General features: G+C 39.8%; 1 protein-coding gene across 1 annotated transcript in view; it reads left to right on the forward strand.

The window, feature by feature from the left end:
- LOC149322048 (dynein axonemal heavy chain 9-like) overlaps positions 1-24,317 on the forward strand; it is a 75,464-nt gene that overhangs the window by 5,279 nt on the left and 45,868 nt on the right. Inside the window, exons 2-3 of the mRNA XM_089522058.1 lie at positions 9,673-9,869; positions 11,843-12,001. Coding sequence (XP_089378184.1) covers positions 9,673-9,869; positions 11,843-12,001 — 356 coding nt within the window. The remainder of the gene's footprint in view (positions 1-9,672; positions 9,870-11,842; positions 12,002-24,317) is intronic.

A 24,317-nucleotide genomic window follows, 5' to 3' on the forward strand; every position in this document is an offset into this window, starting at 1 on the left:
TAGCTTTTGATATCATCATCCATGGGATTCCTCTGGCTCACCTCTGGGCAGTTTGGGGTTTGCCATGATTAAACAAGTCTTTAATATAACATATACCTTTATTTGCCTGGTCTTAGGAGTTAGATATAGCAAAATATCTGCATAATGGGACATTTTATGCTGATGATCTGCAATTTTGGGGCCCAAAATTAAATTACTAGTTCTTACAAATGGGCCAAAAGCACTGCCATTGGGTCTATCTGGGGACATGGCATACAGATGACACACACACCTGGATCAGAGTGAAGCTGTGCTGTGGCCATTTGAGGCGGCCCAAACCCAGTCACAAAACAAGTACTAACCAGCTTGAGTGGAGGAAGAGGGAGGACTCCAAGGAACCACCCACCCCCAGGACTCACAGCAGCTTCAGCAGCCAGGCAAGGCCTTAAAACCCTGCCTGAGAAGTTCACTCAGAGATAGAGACTGTGCAAAAGGAGGGTTTAAACTCCCCTGAAGGCACCAAACTCCCCTCTCTATTTTTTTTGATGGGATGTTGAAATAACGAGGAAATAGTAAAGTAAAGTAACTTACTACCAAGATAATAAATAACAGTTAAGTTATCTACTAATTAGTTGGAAATAAGGAATTTGGGAAACTTGTCTTTCCTTTTTCTCTTTTCTTCCCCAAAGAAAAAAACTATTTGTATTTCCCCTTTCTCTCTTCCTCCCCCCTTCTCTTCGTAAAATAGTGTGATTATGGCAGATAATAACAATTTAGAGGAAACAAAGGCCCCTACTCCATCTAATTCAGCAATGTACTCTGGCCAATTAAGAGTAAGAGAGACTCATACCTACTTATTAGAGGAAATAAAGAAAATTAGCTCAGATCTAAAAACAGAAATAGCAGCTAAGATCAAGGAGGAAATAAATTGCTTAAGAGAAGAGATTAAAATGGATATACAAAAAGAATTGAGTATTTTTAAAGATAGCATGACAAAAATTACTGGAGAAGTCAAATCACTTAATAAAAAAATCACTGAGATTCTAGAGAAAATGGAGGTATTAGAAAAGAAAGTAGAAACCTCAGAAGAGAAACAAACCCAAGATGAATATTACAAAGCTAATTTAGAATTACGGCTACAAAGAAAGGCAATAAAACTAAGAGGTCTAAGTGAACAATTGAATGAAAACCTAACAACAAGAATTATTTCAGAACTAGCTCACTTTATTGACTGGTCAGAGGATCAGTTAGACTCAGAGGTGGATAAATTGTACAGGGTGGACTCATGGGCTGCCAAAAATAATAACCTCCTGAGAGACATTATGGTTTTTTTTTGTCAGGGAAAGGGTGAGAGATTTAATATTAGAAATAAGCCAAAATAAGAAATTTGAATTGGAAGGTAATGAGATTAAGATATTTAGGGCAATCCCAGCACAAATATTGAGGAAAAGGAGGGACTACACAATTTTAACAGAATACCTAAGACACAATAATATCAGGTACAAATGGGAAAAAACAGAAGGGGTCTCCTTCACCTTTGAAAGAGAAAGATTTGTGATTAACTCAGAAGAAAAAATGAAAGATTTTTTAATCAACAATAAAAAGGAACAGAAAACTGGGGAAACAGAGGAAAGGAAGAAGGAAAGAAAAAAAAGGAGGAGGAACAAGCTAGGGAATATAGAGGTGAAGGAGGGGAATGGAAAGGACCAGGAAACGAAGACTTCAGAGGAAGAAAAAGATAGTTCAGAGGAAACTGACAGATCCTCCTCAGAAGGAAGAGAAAGTGAAATTGAAATAGATTTAGAATTGGTGCAAGCTAAAGCTCAGAAGCAGAAAACGAGAAGCCAAAAGGGAAATAGTGAGAAAAAAGGGGAGCAGACAGAAAATAGGAAGGGGAAAAGGAAATTAAGGAAAAATAGAAGAATAAGGCATTAAATAAAGTTGTGTGAAATAAAAGAAATAATGGTAAACAATTTATTGTCATGGAATATCAATGGGGTAAATTCCAAATTCAAAAGGAGAAGAACTTTTCATTATCTCGCGAAACAAAAAGCAGATATTATTTGCATTCAAGAGACACACATTAAAGAAAAAGACAGGCATGTTTTGGTAATTGCTAAATTAAGAAAGCTATTTACATCCTGTAATGAATAATGAGTGATGATTACTGTTATATATGTCGATGAATGGAGAAAGAAAAATACCTGTTAAAGTTCATACTCTAATTATGTAAATATCCAAATTTAATTTTAATTGTTAATATTCAAAGCAGAGAATCATTTACTATTGCTTGACAATAATTATGCCGCTACATGTGATGAATCTTATAGCAGAGAGGGTGGGACGGGGGATATGGTGTTGGGTGAGAAAATAGAAAAATTTGATCAAGAATTTATAAAGTGTAAAGTTTATTCGCTTTTGTCATTATTATTTTTCTGTACGTGACATTTATGTTATATCTTGATCTAATAAAAATAATTAAAAAAAAACAAAAAACAAAACAAGTACTAAAACCCCGCTCCTTGCCAGCAGTCCATTTGTGGACCATGGCGGAGGCTGGTCTTAGGATCATGTGTCTTTTCGCTGTGGTCCCATTCTGTGCAGGGATGAATCAGGGCTGGATTGGCCAGAGGCTTCTCCAAGCTGCCAGTCTGCTTGACCCCCAGTTAGGTTCTGGTTCAATCACCAGTGTAACAAGCAAAGGTGGAGGTAGGTAGCCCTGGTTATTTATTTAACATAAACAATTGCCTTAAAACCATGGTAAAAGTTAGTTAAGAAAGTAATAAATCTATTTCAAAATTAATTTCTGTCAGAACACCAAATAAGTATTTACATGCCACTCTGCAGAAGATCTTTAGCACATCCAGAGATAATAACGCTAAAGGTGACTTTGGAAGTTTGGACTGGTGCATTATATTTAAAGTTCATTAGATTTTATTTTATTATTTTATTTATTTCACTTATATGCAGCCTTTCTCCCAAGGCAACTCACAGACAAAACATTTTAAATCTTAGTAAAATTCAAAACAATTAAAAACATCTACATACAATATAAAATCATTAAAAATATACAAACGTTAAAAACATAACTAAAAACCCACCTGCCCCATAAAAAACCACCCTGCTATGCATTATATAATAAATGCCTGCCTGCATAAAAATATTTTTACTTGCTGGCAAGGAAGGGAGTTCCAGAGGGTAGGAGCAGCCACCGAGAAGGCTTTCTCTTGGTGTGACCAAGAGAAAGTGTTGCCCTAAAGATCTTAGGGCTCTAGCCGGTGTGTATGGGGAGATACGGTCTCTCAAATAGTCTGGACCTAGGCTGTGGATGGCACCTGAAAGTTGACGATTAGGAATAAATCAGATTTGATCATTACTAACATAGTCTGTAATAAATATATTACTCCTGTTGGCTAAAAGAGATGTTAGCAATTTAGGATCTTGATTTAGAAGGAATCAATTTTTTTCTGCTTTAAAAAAAATCTTCTTGCAACTAAATTTTTATTATTGATTTTGTAAAAGTAGGCAGTCGCTAGTCCCACTTTCTGCCAACCTAGCAGTTCAAAAGCATATAAAAGGAGAAGCAGATAAATAGGTACCATTTCAGTGGGAAGGTAACATTGTTCTGTTCAGTCATGCTGGCCATATGATCATGGAGCCCAGGTGGCGCAGTGGTTAAATGCCTGTACTGCAGCCATTCACTCAAAACCACAAGGTTGCGAGTTCAAGACCAGCAAAAGGGCCCAAGCTCGATTCAGGCTTGCATCCTTCCGAGGTCGCTAAAATGAGTACCCAGACTGTTGGGGGCAAATTAGCTTACTTGCTAATTAGCTTACTTGCTGTTCACCGCTATGATCTTTGGAATAGCGGTATATAAATAAAAAAAATTAAAAAATGGAGGTGCCTTCAGACAACACTGGCTCTTCATCTTAGAAGAGGGATCACTGTCCCCTACAACTGGACACAACTAGATAAACTTGTCAATGATATATTACTTGAGGATTTTTAAGATGTGCACCCTTTAAATGTCCAGACACAACCCACTGACATTAAAAGATAGGCTCTTGAGTTTGTCTAACATTGTTTCATAATTGCACATAATGTGACATATAAGATATGCAGCACAAAACTATCATTAACAACAATAGAAATCACGAGACTGTAAACAAAAATGAAATAACAAACTAATCAATGAAGGGGGAGTGTAGTACAAACTGACACTCCAATCGAGCAAGACATGCTTGATTGCCTCCAGGGGGTATGGACTACCCATTCCTATCAAAGCAGTCAGAGCCTTTTTGGACTGAACCTTTTCATCCTGGAGAGAAGTGACCAGTGGGGTCCCACAGGGCTCTGTCCTGGGCCCAGTGTTATTCAACATCTTTATCAATGACCTGGATGACAGAATTGGGAGCATCCTTATCAAATTTGCAGATGACACCAAATTAGGGGGAATAGCTAATACCCCAGAGGACAGGATCAAGATTCAAAATGACCTGAATAGACTAGAAAGCTGGGCCAAAGCTAACAAAATGAAATTCAACACAGAGAAATGTAAGGTATTGCACTTAGGGCGGAAAAATAAAATGCACAGATATAGGATGGGTGACACCTGGCTGAATGAAACTACATGTGAAAGGGATCTAGGAGTCCAAGTAGACCACAAGTTGAACATGAGTGAACAGTGTGATGCGGCAGCTAAAAAGGCCAATGCTATTTTAGGCTGCATCAATAGAAGTATAGTGTCTAGATCAAGAGAAGTAATAGTGCCACTGTATTCTGCTCTGGTCAGGCCCCACCTAGAATATTGTGTCCAGTTCTGGGCACCACAATTCAGAAAGGACATTGAGAAACTGGAGCGTGTCCAAAGGAGGGCGACAAAAATGGTGAAGGGTCTGGAAACCATGCCCTATGAGGAACGACTTAGGGAGCTGGGGATGTTTAGCCTGGAGAAAAGAAGGTTAAGAGGTGATATGATAGCCCTGTTTAAATATTTGAAAGGATGTCATATTGAAGAGGGAGCAAGCTTGTTTTCTGCTGCTCCAGAGAACAGGACCCGGAACAATGGATGCAAGCTACAGGAAGAGAGATTCCACCTCAACATTAGGAGGAACTTCCTGACAGTAAGGGCTGTTCGACAGTGGAATGCACTTCCTCGGAAGGTGATAGAGTCTCCTTCCTTGGAGGTCTTTAAACAGAGGCTGGATGGCCATCTGTCAGGGATGCTTTGAATTGGATTTCCTGCATGGCAGGGGGTTGGACTGGATGGCCCTATTGGTCTCTTCCAACTCTACGATTCTATGATTCTATGGCCTGTTACAGACAGCCAAAATAAAGCTGCTTCGAGTCACAGTGGAGCTATGCTGTTTCAATGATGCATGCGTCCTAAGAGTCCAGAAGTCGCACCAAAGCCACGCTCCAGCCCTAAGGACTGGAGCGTGGCTTTGGTGCGGCTTCTGGACTCTTAGGACGCATGCATCATTGAAACACCACACCTCCACTGTGACTCGAAGCAGCTTTATTTTGGCTGTCTGTAACAGGCCTATGATTCTATAGAGGAAACTCAATGGCAATGGATTAAATAAATCAATTTCATTAACTTAATAGGAAGAATGTAACACAGTTTTTTTTAATCTTATCTGTCTTTTTTAAAATAATAAATTAACTTAATAGGAAGAAGAAAAGTTGAAAAGGGAAACATTTAGAGGATGTGAATAACTTTATATATTCAAAGCAAAAACAGGCAAGAGTGACTGAGCTTTTCATTAAGAAGCTATGTGTATTAATTTATACAGGTGAAGAATAGAGAGGTTAGGTAAGTTAAATGTAGAAGCAAAAATAAATGAATAAATAAAAATTGTTGGCTCAAATAGCTAATGTAGGAGAGAGGAGTGGGGGAAATAAAAACCATGATTTTTTAGACCAGGGGTAGGCAACCTGCGGCCCGCGGGCCGGATGCGGCCCGGCGAGGCCTTGGGACCGGCCCCAGCCCGGTCCTGCTGCCGATTGCCGCTGGGGCCTTTGGCCTCTTGTGCGCAGGGGCAAGGGGGGCAATTGTCTATAGATGCCTCAGAAACATGCATTTATATTAACATTTTTTAAAAAATCAGCAAATTTTTTTGCGTGTCCTGCACTTTTTTTAAAAAAGTGTCCACCAATTGAAAATGTTGTCCTACATTTGTCCCAGTTTATTTATTTATTTAAATTTTTTTTAAAATTATTTATTTATTTATTTATTTGGCTTCGGCCCCCCAGTTGTCTGAGGGACAGCAACCCGGCCCCCGGCTCAAAAAGATTGCCTACCCCTGTTTTAGACTATGAGTGAATTTCATCAACTTGGCTTGTAAAGCATTACAATTATAGTAGACAAAATATAATTTTTAACAGTTGCCATCCAACATTTATGAAGTGGAGACCTTTGCTGTATATTCTGTAAAAATAAAGAGTTAAAAAAGACTAACATCAAGACTAATCTCCAGAACCTATGGGAAGGTAACACAGATGCAAATCAATTCAGTGGCAACCTCAAATATGAACGGAGAATTGTTAAAGCCATGAATATATTGTTCCCAGGATGTCTGAAGTGTGAAGTGCCAGAAGTGAGACTGTCCTGGATTGGTGATATCAGCAGTTATTAACAATTAGCCAAAGTGTTTCAGAACTAGAGACCTCAGCTGCCAAATATGGAAACCTGAAGTGCAGGAAGCAGTTAATATGGTAACTTGACTATTAAAGTAACTTGAGAAGAGCTTGAGGGTGATAAAATGATGCTCTCAGAACATGCCAACACGCTCTTCTGTTTCTTTAGGTGCCTGCACGTCCAATGACATGCAAATAGTTATAAAGTTGCTTCTTTTTAATGGGGACCATAGAGTTATTACCTTGGAAAACAATGATTTTAAATGGGAATCCCCATCTATATTTTCTATCTGTCTTGTGTAATAAATCTGACAGGTTTGAAGGATTGGCATTTTTTAAATTGTTTCAGGAGCTATGTCCTGAAAGATCTCTATTTTATTTCCTTCAAACCACAGCAGTTGCAAGAAATAAAGTTTTTGAAGACCTTGAGATTTCTTTTTAAACTGAGAGAAACAGAGCACAATATCGCTTGGGTCTTTAGCAAATTGTGAAGTATACTGATTGATTGATGTGCTTGTTCTATATCCAGTTCTGTTAGAGCCAATTCTGGGGAAATTCCAGGTAATTAGAAATCCTTGTATGTTATTTTGTTCAGTATATTCCAGAATCCCACACATTCTAAGGTTCAGACATCTCCCTGTTTTCCAAATCTGTGATCTTACTGGAGAGAATTTAATTATATGAAATGATGTATTCTTTCATCATGTTTTGTTCCTGGCTGCGCTTCATTGGCAGTGTCTGCCATGTCATCAATGCACTCTATCAATGCTGTAAGCTTAGAATTGACTGGTTCTAGGGCTTGGGGCCAGTCTTTTTGTAGATCTTTTGAATGTCCACTCTGTATTTAAAACTTTAGGTGCAAGGAATCAGGCATGTAATATGGGTAGGAGTAGTAAGTGAGCTTTTCTGATTCCCTCTTCTGTTCTTATCTGCAGCTGAGAACATGTCAAAATCTGCGAGAAGATCATGGTTGCTCCCAGCTATCTAAGGTTCTTTAGGCAGAAAATACAAATTCTCTGTTGTTAAGCAATCTGATGACCTTTTAGTTCAACTCATCAAATCTTTAACACTGTTTAAAAAGTTTTCAAAGTATTAATTAATAGAGGCTTTGATCAGTGCTCCAGTTATGTGTTCAGCCATCTTGGGTGGTTAGCCACACCCTCCAGAATAGATATTATTATTTCTTTTTGTAAGATTTCGCTGAACTTTAAGTTGGACTTGATGGCTCTTGTGGTCTCTTCCAACTCTATGATTCTATGATTCTAAATACTAATTTTAAAATTAAGCAATTAAAAAACCCCAGGATTAATTAACTCAGTGTTGTTTTAAATTTGCTTTTGCTGGGGTTCTTTGCAAGAATTACAACCTGCTTCTCTTAGTTGTGTTTTGTTTGGTAACTTTTCAAAACAGATAAATACCATTAAGAATGCTGTTACTTTAAAGAAGTGGAGCTTGAGTAAAAATGAAACTGAGCTTTATGTCTGAGGCACAGGCAGTGAAATGAGATGAATGCTTGGGCTCCACTTTTTAGTGTCCTTAATGCTTTATTCCCTCACCACTTGCCTTGTAATGCAATGTCTCAAAGGAATTTGTGGAGAACTTTTGACTTTCCAGATGTTTGGATTTTATATCCCTCCAGATGTTTGGAACTACAATTTCTACATTCCCTTACCAAATTGCTGTGCTGAATGGAGCTGATGGGAATGGTGGATGAAAACATATGGCAGGCTTAGGGTTGCCATTAGTCAGGGCTTCCAAACCGGGACAAATGTAGGACAAAATTTTCAAATGCAGGACCTTTTTTTTGGGTCCTACATTTGAAAAAGAGCCTCGCTGAGGGGAGGATTCCTTCTCCGCTTGGGCTCCGTTCACGGAGCCCAAGCGGAGAAGGAATCTTCCCCCAGGGAGGCATTCTTTTCCCCTTGGACTCCGTTTTTGCCAACGGAGCCCAAGGGGAAAAGAATCCCTCCGCTCAGCGAGGATTCCTTCTCCGCTTGGGCTCCGTTCACGGAGCCCAAGCGGAGGAGGAATCCGCTCCCTTTCCCGGCCTCTGTGGAGGCTTGGCCTTCACAGAGGCCGGGAAAGAGGGAGGAGAGCGCCCGCGACGATCGTGGCGATCGCGGGCGGCCCCCTCCCTTTCCCGGCCTCTATGGAGGCTTGGCCTTCACAGAGGCCGGGAAAGAAGGAGGAGAGCGCCCGCGATCGCCGCGATCGCGGGCGGCCCCCCTCCCTTTCCCGGCCTCTGTGAAGGCCAAGCCTCCACAGAGGCCGGGAAAGAGCCAGGAGCGCGCCCGCGATCGCGGGCGGCCCCCCTCCCCTTCCCGGCCTCTGTGGAGGTTTGGCCTTCACAGAGGCCGGGAAAGAGCCAGGAGCGCGCCCGCGATCGCGGCGATCGCGGGCGGCCCCCTCCCTTTCCCGGCCTCTGTGAAGGCCAAGCCTCCACAGAGTCCGGGAAAGAGCCAGGAGCGCGCCCGCGATCGCGGGCAGCCCCCCTCCCCTTCCCGGCCTCTGTGGAGGCTTGGCCTTCACAGAGGCCGGGAAAGAGCCAGGAGCGCGCCCGCGATCGCGGGCGGCCCCCTCCCTTTCCCGGCCTCTGTGGAGGCTTGGCCTTCACAGAGGCCTGGAAAGAGGGAGGAGAGCCAGGCCACCTCCCTCGGCGGCGGAGGCCAAGCAGGGAAGAGGCTCCTTTCCCTACCTGGCGTCCGTCGCAGGGGGGGTGTCCTGGGGGCGGGGCCAAACCGGGGCGGGACCGTGTGGACCCGCCCCAAACCGAGAAAGTCCCGCCCCCAGGCGGGATATGGCATCCCTAGGCAGGCTAAATGTTCCTTACCTCTTTTTTAGGCCTTTCAGACTACTTATTTCAGTTAGCAGTTCGGAGAATGACAGAAAGTAACAATGATGCAGTAGTCAATGTAAGACAATAAGTTGCTTATTTATTTCTATTATGGCTTAATTAAAGAGATCAAAGGAAAGGCCATGATTTCCTTCCTTCCTTTTTTCTTTCTACATTTTCTGCTTTAGTTTCTTAATATATTTGAATGATTCCTGTTCTAGGTAGTGGCACCTCTCTTGGCGAACCAGAAAAACCACCAGAGCTGGCCACATGTGGTATCACAGGATGTTGTCTACCATGTTACTACCCTGAAAAGTAGTGTGTTTATCGTGGTTGGTCAAGCAAAAGGCAAAACCTTGCTGCCCCTCCCTGCTGGCCCCGAATACAATGAATACATAGATTTTGACAATGAGAAAACGTAAGTAGTAATATTTTAGGTAGTGTTACTAGTAGAGACATTTTCAAGGTGTTCAGTGCAGCACTATATTTTCAGGCCTCAGGAAGGAGCCATCCTCTCCCATCCTCATCCAGGTCAGGTTGGAGTTAGGTGAGATTTTTAGTAGATTTTTCCTGGGAACCTCAGGTTCCTCCCTGATTCCTTGTTTTGTACTTAGTGAAAGGGTTCCCCCCTCCTTAGTATTTCCAGGTCTAGCGTGGAGTCTTTTCCAAGGCCAAAGACAAAGCCCTCCAACTACAACTGTGCCATTGTATATAATGGGACTTGGGGGTTCTGGAACCAAACCCCAGTAGATACCAAGGACCCACTCTATTTATCCTCTTTCAGGATCTACCAGCAGGTTGCCATGTGCTGGTAAGGACAGATAATATGTTATATTCTACATCGTTTAGCTGGTGGTGGTGGGGATTACACTCCAAATTGCTATATAGGAGACAATTATCCTATTACTATGGGTGGAGAGATGTTTAAATTCCATCATAGTACAGCACATAAATGAGACTCTGAAAGAAAGTGCAATTTTCTGGAGTCTAGACCCCTCTTTTTTTTTTTGGGGGGGGGGTACAGATTCAGAAATCCTTTGGTGGGGAGTGCACATGGAGATGCAGTCTTCCAAGGTCTCCTGGGGAGCCAGTGCTCCCCCTAATCTCTGACGGTTGCATCCCCCTGCTTTCCACCTTTCTGAGAAACTCTGGTACAAATTGGAGGTGAGAGTTGCTGACACACTGCAAAAAGAAAGCAGTTTAACACCATTGTAACTGCCATGACTGAATGCAATGGAATTCTGGGATTTGTAGTTATGTAAGATACTTAGCTTTCCCTGTCAGTACACTGGTGCTTCACAAACTATAAATCCCAGAATTCTGTAGCATTGTGCCATGGCAGTTAAAGTGGTGTCAAACTGTTTTATTTCTGCAGTGTGGCAACAGCTGAGGAGAGCTTTCAAAATTATATGTTCTAGGACTGCCACCTTCAGGTGTTCAGAGACTATGTTTGGTCTTTTTTTTGCTTGAGCCCTGGGCAGAAAGCTGTCAGTTAAAACATTAACTAGGTGGTAGAAGGCCATAATTTTCACTGTTTTTGAAGCCACATGGTCCCCTCGAGTGTTGTACTTCACAGCACGTTCCACCTGGTTAGCAGCAACTTCTGCTGCAGCTTTTCATCAGTGACCTTCTGGTAAAGATCTGCAAAGCGGCTGTGTTGGTAACTCCTTCTTGTGTCTTAACACAACAAAATTGACAAAATGGACAAGTAAGCAGGAAGCTTTGTGAGAAAGTACCCCATTACAGGATACAAAGGAATGCTGGATTAGATAAACCCTTTGATCTGATCCAGCAGGGCTCTTCTTATGTACTTATATTCTTAAAGTGCTTCTTGATCAAGTGAGTTAGGGTAGTTTATTTAGGCATTTATTTACAGTGAAGTTAACAATAGCAGAAGGGAAGCAAATGAATACATGTTACAGCATGAGGATTAGTGAATGTGAAACTTAGGCTTGATCCAGACCAGCGCTTTGCACTGGCCTGGACACGTAGTAGGGTTGCCTGGGGAGAAGCGACCGCACGCCCCAGAAGCCTACGTGGTGGTGGCGTAACAATGGCGGCGCCCCTGTGTACATGGGTGCCTTCATTGTGACGTAAGCGCCATATGTTGCTGCACGTTGCTTACATTGCTTACTTCGGGGTTCTTTTTTCTCCGCAATGGCAGCACACCGTTTGGGGGCTGCGCCATCCCTGAGGAGCAAAAACGGGCACCGGCAGACCGCCATTTCTTGGTGGTCTGTCCTGTGCCTTAGATTACTTTGTTTGTGCAGTTTCTTTGGCTTCACTGGAATTAGAACTTTAGTTTGAATGATATGTTTATAAATTTACCCTCTAATCTATGGCTATCAAATGGGAAGCAAACTAACCTGCTAATATGTTTGTTTTCTGCAGCAGCGAACTAGTAGATAAATCTATTGTACATTCAATTGAATCAGCTGTTATTGAATGGACTCACCAGATCCAGGGAGTTTTGAAGAGAGAGTCATCAGAGCTTCTTTTGCAAGGTCAAGATCCCAGTCCAAAAGTGGAATTGGATTTTTGGAAAAGCAGGTATATTGTATATTGCTCTAAAAAGCCAGTTCCAGAATTAAACCATTGGTTTTAGTAGAGATATTTACCGTATACATTCAACTATAAATCGATCTCACATATAAGTCTAGGGTAAGTTTTGGGGTCAAAAGTATGGATTTTGGTATGACCTGTGGATAAATCGAGGGTAAAACTTTGAGGCTCTTCAGGTCCATGGTGGCTCTTGAGCATTTCCCCGGCAGTGGACAGAGTCAGGAAGCACGAAAGAGCCCTGGTTGCTGCCATTTTTCCTCTGCTCATTCAATCTCACCAAGAAACCTACTTTTACAGTAGACTCTCCCTGGAATGGAAGCTCTTTACTGCTGGCCTGTCCACTGTTGTCTGCAGCTGCTGGTTTGTCTTTTCACAGAGGGTGAGGAGGTGGTGGGGGTGAAGAGTCAGTTGGAGGAGAACCAAATGTAAAAGGAACTAAGGCAGAGAGGAAGAAAAAGTGTGTGCATGCATGCATGCATGCATGCTGGACTAGGGAAAGTGGGGAGGAAGTTGTGTGTTTGTTTGTGACTGGATCAGCTATTGCTCCCATAGAAATAAAAATCACGCTGCATTCTTTCTGCTTTCAGCAGTCCATTCCCAGGCACAGAGGGAAAGTGGGGAGGAAGATGTGTGTGTGTGTGTCACTGAATGAGCTGCCATCGTTGGCATTACCATATTGACCTGTATATAAATATATATAAATCGACCCAGGATTTTGGGGTCAATTTTTGGGCATAAATTTCTTGACTTACAGACGAGTATATACGGTAATTGTATTTTACACTCATACACACAGTGGCATCACTAGGGTTGGCATCACCCAGTGCAGTAACTCACGGTGTCACCTCCTCACTGACTTCCTCTCATATTACATCATACAGAATCCTTAGTAATGTTTTTTGTACTTATATTACTCATAAATTGTAATTCCCGTATGCTACTAAACGCAGAGGTAATAGTTGTGACATAAACAACAAGCAAAATTAAAATTATACTTTTAAATTATCTAAGTGTATTTATGTCTACATAGTTCGATATAGCTAAAAAGAAAATTAGGTAAGCTGTGATTTTTAATTTTTTTTTTAAACAGCATTTTAATTTTAAAATTATTTTTAATTAAAATTTTAAATTAATTAAAAAAAAACCTTGGGCCTCTCGTTTCTCCTCCCACTGAGCCTTGCCCCACTCACACCATCACTTCAGTGTTTTAAAGGGACACAGGCAAACACTACAGCCCATTTCTGCCAAAAGCCATATGTGTGGGGAGCGGTGAAGTCACCTTCCTTACGGTGTCCCCTGATATGGTCCACACCCCCTAGTGATGCCCCTTCATACACACCCCATCTTTTTCTCATTCAAGGTGGCTTACAAAAATTAAAACGGATAGAATTCAATAACAGATCAACTCAGAGATTATCATCGAAATCACTTCCTTTCAACCAAGTGTCACACAGTATATATTTACCCACTCACTCCCATGCCAGCATTCTCTGAAGATACCAGCCACAGATGCTGGCGAAACGTCAGGAATAAACTTTTGCAGAACACGGCCACATAGCCCGAAAACCCCACAAAAAACTAAGAATTTAAAGTTGTCCTCAAGAAAACATATAAAAAATTAAAATGTAACAGTAGAGGTAGAAACAATTGAAAATGATCAATAAAGCTATATGGTTCAGGTCAAGAGTGTTTGGCAGACTGTATTTCCCTGTATGAGCAAATCTGTACTCTGAGATCATCAGGAAAGACCCTTCTCTCAGTCCCACTACCATTGCAAACACAGTTCGTGGGACCATAACAGAATGCCATCTTAGTGGTTGCCCCAAGACTCTGGAAGTCCCTTCCCAGGAAGGCCAGAATGCCCTCCTCCTTGTTCTCCTTTTGAGGGCAGGCTAAAACCTTTTTATTCAGACAGGCTTTTAAAACTTCTTTAAAACTTCTTGAAAATTCTTTAAAGAATGGACTAGGGATGTTGTACTGTTTTAATAGTACTGTTTTAAAGAGCTGTTATGTTTTTAACTTATTCTTTTGATCAGTAACATGTTTTAATTCTGTAACAGTTTAATTCTTTTTAAATGTTCACTTTTGTATGTTTTAATTGTATTATTTTAAAGTGTAAGTTGCTTTGAGTTTGGGGGGAAAGGGATACAAATAAATATAACAACAACAACAATAATAAAAGCATATCCTTTAAAAAGCAGAAAATAAAAGTAGTACAGCACAATTATTGCAAGTCCTATCTCTGAAAACATTCAGTTCCCAAAGATCTGCTAAAACAAATAGTCTTGATCTGTTACTGGAAGGACCATGGAGGAAGACTGTCTAGCCTCTTTAGGAAGGGAGTACCAAAATTTGGAAGCAGTTATTGAGAGGCTCTGTCTCTGACTTTCCCACCAGATACACCTGTGAAGGTGTGGGTTAGAAGTGTAATTTTTTTATTATAAATTTTATTGATTTTATTATAGAGCTAAAAACACACATATATATTTACATTTTCACATTACAGTATATCACATTCCTTCTCTTCCAACCCCCCCTTTCCCCTCGCATATCATTCTTTACCATCCTAGATGTCTCTAACACACATCTTCTCATATCAATTTATTCAGCTCTCTTCTTTGTTCCTTCTTCGTTATCTATTCCTTAGAACCATCTTGGTCTTTTCTATATCTTATCATATACTAAGAAATAGCTCATCTTTGAGAGTGTACATCTGAATTTTTCCCTCCTGAACATTTCTTTCCATTCTACATTTTTAAACATAATAACCGTACATACGTCAACCTTATATCTATAATTTTTCCTTTATACTAGTTGCCATATGTCCCTTTCACCATCATATTTTTAATTTAATTTTTAACTGTGATTTTATTTATATTTATGCTTTCCATCTCTTTTCACAAAAATCAATAAAGGGTTTCCAACTTAGGTTATCTTCCTCATATACTTCTTCTTTCAGCAATTTTGTCAGGTTGTCCATATCTATAACCTCGGCGGATTTTATTAACCATTCATCTATTGTCAGGACTTCATTATCTTTCCATCTTTTTGCAATTATTATTCTCGCTGTAGAAATTAAATATAATATTTGTTTCAGTTTCTTTCTTGCAATCACTTCCTCTGTTATATTCAATAAGCACAATTCTGGCTTTAGTTCCATCTTAATTCCCAATATATCTTGTTATTATTTTGTGCACTTCTATCCAAAATTTTTTTAACCCATGGACATGTCCACCACATATGATAATAGGATCCTATACCATCATTGCATTTCCAACATCTATCATTTTTACCTTTATTCATTTTTGCTAATTTTTCAGGGTATAGGTGCCATCTATAAAGCATTTTCACAAAGTTTTCTTTAATATCTACACAAGATGTAAACTTCAAGTCTCTTCCCCATGCCCCTTCCCAGTTTGTTAATGAAATATTTCGTGTTATATTTCCCGCCCATTGGATCATGTTACTTTTAATTGTCTCTGTGGCCTCTAGTTGTAACTTCAAACAAACCTTATAGAATTTTGAAATTAATCCATTTTTTCCTTTTTCCCAGAGTTAGTCCAATTCTGTTTTTATTTGTCTTATTCCCTCTTGTTTCATATCCATCTTAAACCTAATTTTGAGTTGATAATATGGAAACCAGCTTATGTTTATTCCTTCCGCCCTTAATTTCTCCTGGCTTCTCATGCATATTTTTCGATTTTCCATATATATTATATCTTTATATTTTAGCCATTTCTTTTCAGAAGCTTCTGTTCTAATTAAAAAAAGCTTCCTGAGGTGATACCCAGTCTGGTATCTGTGTATATATTTTCTTTTTGTATAGTTTCCATACTCTCAGCAGGGATCTCCTAATTATATTTTCATTAAATTGTCTATTTTTTTCTGTTTTCCCGTACCAAAGGTACCCGTGCCACCCATAGACGTTGTTGAAACCCTCCAGATCTAACAATTGTTTATTCTCTAATTGTATCCATTCTTGAATCCATTCCATACAACATGCATGGTAATATGTTTTTAAATCCGGCACCGCTAATCCACCTCTTTCCTTACTGTCAGTTAAGGAATTCCATTTTATTCTCGCTTTCCTTCCTCCCCATATAAACTTGGCCAAATCCTGTCTCCAGTTTACAAAGCTTGAATTGTTTAAAATAATCGGTAAATTTTGGAAAATAAAAAGAATCTTCGGTAATATATTCATCTTAATTAGTGCTATTTTCCCTAAGAAGGAAAGCCTTAATTTTGACCATTTATTTAACTTCGTTTTTATTTCTCTCCAACTCGTTTCATAATTATTTTTAAATAAATCGACTGTTCTTTTTGTTAACGTTATGCCTAAATATTTAATTTTTCTCTCTATTTGTATTTCTGATATTTTTTGAAGTTGTTCTTGAGTTGTTTTGTCATATTAAACGTCATGAGTGCAGATTTATTTTTATTAATCTCTAACCCTATGCATAAACAATATTTGCCTATTGTTTCGTAAATACTTGGTATTCCCTGTATGGTATCCTCAATTATCAAAACCATATCATCTGTATAGGCCTGGATTTTAAATTCTTCCCCCCTTATTTTAGCCCCTTTAATTTGGCTATTTTACCTTATATTATTGCATAATATCTCCAAACACATTATAAATAAAAGTGGAGATAGTGGGCAGCCCTGTCTGGTTCCTTTAGTAATTTGGAAAGCTTCTGTTTTGACCCCATTTATAATTATACTTGTTCTCTGGTTGGTATATATTTTCTCCATCCAATTTATTATATTTTCCCCCATATCTAAATTCTTTATTAATTGTATTATAAATTGCCAATTCACCCTATCAAACGCTTTCTCAGTGTCTAAGAAAACCATTGCTGCCTCCTTTCCTGTTTCCCCTCCCCATAATATTCTATTAAATTTATCACTGCTCTCATGTTTTGTTTAATATGTCTTTGCGGCAAAAATCCGCATTGGTCTACTTTTATCCAATTTTTTATTACTTTTTTGATTCTTTCAGCTATTATAGAGGAAAAAAAATATATTTTATAATCCAAATTTAGAAGTGATATTGGTCTATAATTTCTTGTAGATGTCGAATCTCTGCCCTCCTTAGGAATTAAAACTATGTTTGCTTCTTTCCATGTCTCTGGAATTCCATTACTTTGTATTTCATTAAACATATTTTTTAATGGGCCTACTAATTCCTCTTTGAAGTTTTTATAATATCCTTTTGAAAACCCATCCGGTCCTGGGGCCTTTCCCTCTTTCATTTTATCTATGGTCTCATTTATCATTCCCATCATAATTTCTCTATTCAACATATTCAGTATTGCTTCATTACATTTTGTTTTTTTGATCCCCTTTAAGTAATCTATTACTTTCTCATTGTGTTGTTTTTTAATCTGTAGTCTCTTTATACAATTCCTCATAGTATTTAAAGAATATATTTCTATTTTCTTTCTGTCCTGTATAGGTCGCTCCCTCCTCATGAATCTTGTTTATTATACTTTTTTCCTTTTTCTTTTTAACTTTGTAGGCCAACCATTTTCCAATTTTATTTCCCAGTTCAATTTGCTTTTGTTTTATAACTCTTATACTCAATTCCTCTGACATTTTACCCTCTAATTGGTTTTTTAACATTTGTAATTTATTTTTTGCTTTACTACTATCTGGATCTCTAACTAGTCTCTCTTCCTGTTCCTGTATTTTCTTTGAAATTTCTTCTATTTCCTTTTTCTTTATTTTATTTTTCTCAGCTTTTTTCTTTATCAGGAAGCCTCTAATGAACGCTTTCGATGCATCCCATATTGTTTTCATCTTTACTTCATTGTCTTTATTTCTTTTAAAGAACCAAATTAGTTCTTCTTTCACTTTTTTCCTTATGTTTTCATCTTTCAGCAAGTTCTCGTCTAACTTCCAAAAATATTCGTGTCTTATGTGTTCAATGTCCAATAAAATTTGATTATGATCTGAAATTTTATTGAGTTTTATTTTAACCTCTTTAATTTTTTTTATCAGGTCTTTTGAAATAAAGAACATAACTATTCTTGACCTCGAATTTTGGGGAATTGAGTAAAAAGTGTAGTCTCTTTCATCTTTATGTTTGTATCTCCATGGGTCTGTTAAGGAAAGAAAATCTTTAAGTTTAAAGAAAGAGTCTGGTAATTTCCCTTGTTTTTCTGAAATTCCTTTCCTGGAGAATCTATCAACTGTTGGGTCAAGTACACTATTCCAATCTCCCATGAAAACAAACTGTTCATAATTCAGATCTTTAATTTTGTTTAGAAGTTTTTTGAAAAAAATACCTTTCCCTTCAGTAGGGGCATACACACTTAATACTAAAGTTTTTGTTTCTTTTAAACTAATTTCGATACCGATTACTCTTCCCTCTATGTCATTTATACTCTCTTTTGCTGTTATGGTATTCTTGACATATATTGGCGTTCCCCCCTTTCTTTTCTCCCCCGCACTTATAAACGCTTGTTCTAATTTAGTTTTTTTTCAGGTATTTTCCCTCTTTTTTCTTTATTTTTGTTTCCTGAATGCCAATTCCATCCACCTTTTCTTTTTCTGATATGTGAAAAATCTGGTTTCTTTTATATTTTGAATTTACCCCTTTTACGTTCCAGGAAAGGAATTTCATTTTCTGTATTATGTTATAATTTTAAACTTATATATCAGTCCTCTTCATATCCCAGCATTGGGTCTTCTTCTGGGTTTACCTCCTCATTATCGTTGTCAATCACTGCTTCCATCTCTTCACTCGTTGGCAGGCAAACTTCTCTTCCCCCTGTTGCGCCAATTTGGGATTCCTGATCTTTTTCTTTATCAATGTCTCTATTCTTTTCTCTGTCTCTTTTCTTTTCTTTCTCATGTTCCTTCTCTTTTTCAGTCTCATACTCTCTAAACCATCTATTATAAAACCTTTTGGCTTTTTCGATCGAGTCAATTTTATACAGTTTTTGTCTCCAATTAAATGACACTCCTTCAATGGGTTCCCACCTGTATCTAATATTTTTCATCTTTAGCATTCTCGTCAAGGTCATGTACTCTCTTCTTTTCCTTAATATTTCACTGGGCACATCTACAAAAATCAGTATCTCTTTTCCATCAATCACCAATTTCTTCTCATAATTTGCTTGGATGATTTTGTCCTTGATTCGTTCTCTGATGAAATAAACTACTATATCCCTAGGAAGGTTTCTGTTTCTTGCTGCTGAAAAGTTAATTCGGAAGATTTTATCGATGTCCAAGTCCAGATATTCAGGGCTTTAGTCTATCATTTCCGCAAGAGCTGGCACCAGACATTCATACAAGTCCTCATTCATCTTTTCTTTTAGACCTCTAATTTTAATACATTTTTTCCTGTCCTTTATTTCTCTTAACATATTTGAAGTTCTTTCCTGTTGGCGTTCTTGAATTACTAACTTCGTCGTCTTTTCCACTTCTAATGTTCTCGTTTCAAGTGTTCCTACTCTTCTTTCCCATCTTTCACTTCTTCTGATATTCCTTTTATTGCTTCTTTTACCTCCTGTATTTCTTCCTTAAAATCCTGTCTCAGTTTGTTTCTTGAATCCTTGATTTCTTGTCTTATATTAATTTCAGTCCTTTGAATAGCTTCTAACAATTTAAAATTCGGGTCTGATGGTTTAAATTCTTGAGAAACTCTTCTTATTAAACTTTGTTTGGGATCTTGCCACTGTGGTGACTTTTTATCTTTCTCTGTTAGACATCCCTCCCGTTATTATTGATGTAGATGTTGACGTCATATTTTTGCACTAAAATTGATTTTAATGTAATTTTGTCTTCCGCCCTCACAGTGGCGCTATTGCCTTTACTAAAGTCTTCCTTCTTATGGTTGTTTCTTATTTTTCTTCCTCCCTCTCTTTTACTTCTTCTTCCGTCTTGCCTTTCTTGCGCACTTCCTTTATATTTTATTGTTTATGCTAGATAACATGTTCTTCATGACCTTGAAAACGCTCCACTGTCAGTCTTTCTCCTTATCTTAATTTTATTTCCGCTCCTCTTTACTCCGTCTTTATATCTTCCTCTTCTAATCTCCTCCACCCTTCGCATCTTCACCCCAACCTCGCCACAGCCTCTATTCTACTGTTTCAAACTGTGCCCTCTTCCTTTCCAGCCTCTCCGTCTGCTTCTAATTCTTATCTGGTGTCATCTTGAAATAGAAAAATCTCAATTTAATAATAAAAACACAGGAACTCTTAGGAACCTGGGACTTTCTCTCACAAAGCTACAGGTCTTGACGAAGCAGGATAAACAGGGGACCCAGATTTGCTGAAAACTCCCAAAGTTTATTCTTAACACCGGTAAAAGAATAATGTCCCCAGTAGAATTAACACTCCAGAGTCTGAGGCAAAGAAATAAAACAAAATGGCTCTTTTTATACTATTTTAGACAAAGAAGCTTCTTCAATACACCTTATTGGCTAATTTATAATAAAAACATATAGAATTCTTACAACCAGGACAGAGATTTATGCATACATTAAAATTGTATTTCTTACTCCTTACCCCTCTCTTTAGCCTTCCAGTAGTCTTCTTTTAGCCTTCAACAGATGCCTCTGTTATCTAAGTTGTGTGTTATGTCTGTTAGTTGGTACCAGTTTCTTACCAGGTCAAGATGCACTCTCTACTCCTTTGCTCTAATTTTCTAGGCCTTACTCTAAAAACTATTTTCTTATTGACCATATTGACCATGGTGACTCCATCTTTCTATAGCTTTCTATTATAGCAGAAAATTCATCCACTTCATTCTGCTTCTCGTCCTGGCTTTCCTTCGTCTACTTCTCCAGGTCCATCGTCATCTGCTTCTCGTCCTAGACTCCTTTAGTCGGCTTTACCTCCAAAGCCAACACTTCTATTGCCGCCTTCGTCTCCTTTCTTTCTCTTGCTCTCTCACTCTCTCTCGCTCCTCTCCACTCTCAGCTCCTCTCTGCTCCCCGTCGCTCCTCTTTTGTACACTCCCCTCTATGTCTCTTTAATCCTTGTGTCTTGCTCTTTACTTTAAGAGCATATACTTCTCTTCATTACCAAGATGGATTAAAAAAATTGAGGATCTTCCCTTGGTAACAAGTTCTTTCAGTTCTATCTCTGTCCCCCACAACGCAAAGGAATAAAAAGGAGCTTGGTGGAGCTTTGCTGTTTCCAGCTGCACTCTGCGGACGCGGGTGCCTTTGTCCTTTACCGTCTCAGAGGAGATGTCTCAATCCCTTCTGGAATCGGACTCAATCCTCTTCCTGTAAGGACCCCAGATAGCCCATCTGAACCCCCCCCCCTTATCAAGGGGATTAATAGCCAGTTATTCAAGCCTCGATCTTCCAAAGAGACAAGCTATTTGCCCGCAGATTGATGTCCCAAACCACCCGCTACAGTAGTTTGCGACTTGCTGCTCCGCCATCTTGGCTCCGCCAAGAAGTGTAATTGTAAAGCCATTGACTTTCTGGCTAGTGAAAGAAGTGACTTTCCTAGAAACTACTTGGATTGGAAAAATGCTAAATGGGGCAGGGAATTTTTTCTCAATCCAGGAATCTAATTCCAATTTTGGAATTGTTTCAGGTCAAAATGAAAGAACAGTTTCAGAAATCAGAGAGATGGGAAAGTTATTGGAAAAAATGAACATATTAAGTTAACATTTATAATATTAAAAATCTATTTCAATTGCATTAAGATTGAAAGAGAGATGTTTTAGACAATTAAGCTAATTGGAAATTGGCATTTAAATTTATGTTGCATTACCGTCCTAAAAGATTTACCATAATAAAGCTAAATGTTCTTATCCATAACTTTACTTGTCCTGCGCCATTGTTTTAAGCTTTATTAAAAAGGGAAAAGATGTATTAATTTTTGAAAACCCAATTTTCACGCACCCCACAAAAAACCCTCTTATTTTGCTTTCTCTTTTTTCCCATCATTATGGCCATATTTCTTTACCCTCCTTCTTACTGGTTCCCTTGTAGATCCCAGCAAATGTAAAATAATAATAATAATAATAATAATAATAATAATATAAATTGTTTATTTATAGCCCACCTTTCCTTGAGATCAAGGCGGGTTACAACATCTTGGGAACAGCAAACGATAAATATACACACTACAATGTACAATTCAAACATTAAAAACAAAAGTTAAAAACACAGATTAAAACCATACAAAGACTAGCCAAAGTGCAAGTGCAAAGGAGGGGGGAGAGGAAGCGTTACAACAATTGAGGGAAAGCTTGTTCGAAGAGAAAGGTTTTGAGTCTCTTCCTGAAAAGGTCGAGGGAGGTGGTCGAGCGGAGCTCTACGGGAAGCAAGTTCCGTAACTGCGGGGCTGAGATTGAAAACGCCCTTTGTGCAGTCCCAGAGTGTTTCGAGGGTGGAACCCTCAGAAGTTGCTTCCCGGCTGACCTGAGTGTGTGAGGCGGATTATATGGGGAGAGGCGGTCCTCCAAGTACTCTGGGCCCAAGCCATTTAGGGCTTTATAGGTTATAACCAACACCTTGTATTGCACCCGGAAGTGAATAGGCAGCCAATGTAGATCTTGCAGAACAGGTGTTATATGGCTGGTCCTGGAACATCCAGTGACCAGCCTGGCTGCCATGTTCTGCACTAATTGAAGCTTCTGGGTTTGGTACAAGGGTTGCCCCAAGTAGAGCGCGTTACAGAAATCCAACCGAGAGGTCACCAGAGCATGTACCACTGTTTCAAGGTCCCCCCGGCCCAGGTAAGGTCGCAGCTGGCGTATCAACCGAAGCTGATAACAGGTACTCCTGACTGTCGCGTCCACCTGAGATGTAAGATGGAGCGACGAGTCCAGGAGCACCCCCAAGCTGCGAACAGAGTCCTTCAGGGGAAGTGTGACCCCATTCAGGACAGGTGGACAAATCCCCATCCCTGGGCCCGGGGAACCTATCACAAGCACTTCCGTTTTCTCTGGATTCAGTCTGAGTCTGTTTTCCCTCATCCAGCCCATTACTGACTCCAGACAGGCATCCAGAGGAGAGATGCCATCCCTGGTCACTGCATCAGTCGGAGACACAGAGAAACATATTTGGGTGTCATCAGTGTACTGATAACACCGCGCCCTGTGTCTCCGGATGATCTCTCCCAGCGGTTTCATGTAAATGTTAAATAGCATAGGGGACAGAATGGCTCCTTGAGGGACACCAGATGTAAGGGCCGTCTTATCGGAGCGCATGTCCCCCAGCTGCACCATCTGGAATCTACCTGAGAGGTAGGAACGGAACCACTGGAGCACAGTGCCCCCAATTCCCAGCTCTCTCAGGCGTTCCAGAAGGATACCATGGTCAATGGTATCGAAAGCCGCTGAGATATCCCATGGTTAAGGACTTCAACATTCAATTTCCTGGGACAGATGTGAAGTCTCTATGTGCTCCTGTTACCCAAACCCTTCACCATTTTAGCCGCCCTGGATGGCCCTTGTGGCAGGGAGTAGGTAGGAGATATGTTCTTAGGGGCTGTGCAGACTGGCCATTAAGGCCAGCCTGAGGGCAGAGTCAGGGTGTGACATCCATATGATGCATGCCCCGACTCTGCCCCCATGGTGGTGTGACACCATGTGCCGTTCCACATGGCGCATAGTGCCGTGGCGCTTCTCTGGCTCTGCGTTTACACGATGCAATGAAGCACTTTAATGCTGTGACACCACGGCTGTCATGCCCTTTCCAGGATCCAAAAAGGAGCTGCTTTTTATGGCTCCTTTTTGCGCCCTGGAAAGGCCAGTTTAGGGTTGCAGCATGTGTTTGGAGGCAGCTGAGGGCTGCCCCTTAGGACTGGTCTGCACAGTCTCTTAGTTGCTTTAGTGCAATGGGACTGCCTTTATCTCCAGTGCAAGAGGATATGCAGAAAGCCTGGGTGGAAGAGGTTGAACTGATCATCAAACCTATTTAGCCTTTATTTAGTACCATCTATCCCCCACATATTCGTGGGCCAACGTGCCTTTCTCATGAGAAATTTCCTAGTGTTGTGACCACGTAAAGCATACCTGGCTCTAGTTATGAAAATATGAAACCCCACATAAAGTGCAAAGGGTATCGGATATGCTGTCAGAACTAGTTGAACCCCCCCCCCCCCCCAGACACAGTAAATGAGGCTTCTGTGGCTGATCAGAAAGCTGTTTATTTTTGGAGTCATAGAGGATTAGAAGTTACCTGTAAGGCATCTTCGGACAGAACTGAAGAAACAAGGGAACACACACATCTAATAAAAGCATTTGGAAGGCATTAACTCCACCCCACAAAATTGGCGGATTAAACATTACATTGTTTTCTTTGGTTGAATTTTCTTCTTTCCTATGGAAG

This window comes from Sceloporus occidentalis, unplaced genomic scaffold (genome assembly GCF_023333645.1).
Source record: "Sceloporus occidentalis isolate IW3139 unplaced genomic scaffold, rSceOcc1.0.p SCAF_1, whole genome shotgun sequence".
Taxonomy (NCBI): Eukaryota; Metazoa; Chordata; class Lepidosauria; order Squamata; family Phrynosomatidae; genus Sceloporus; species Sceloporus occidentalis.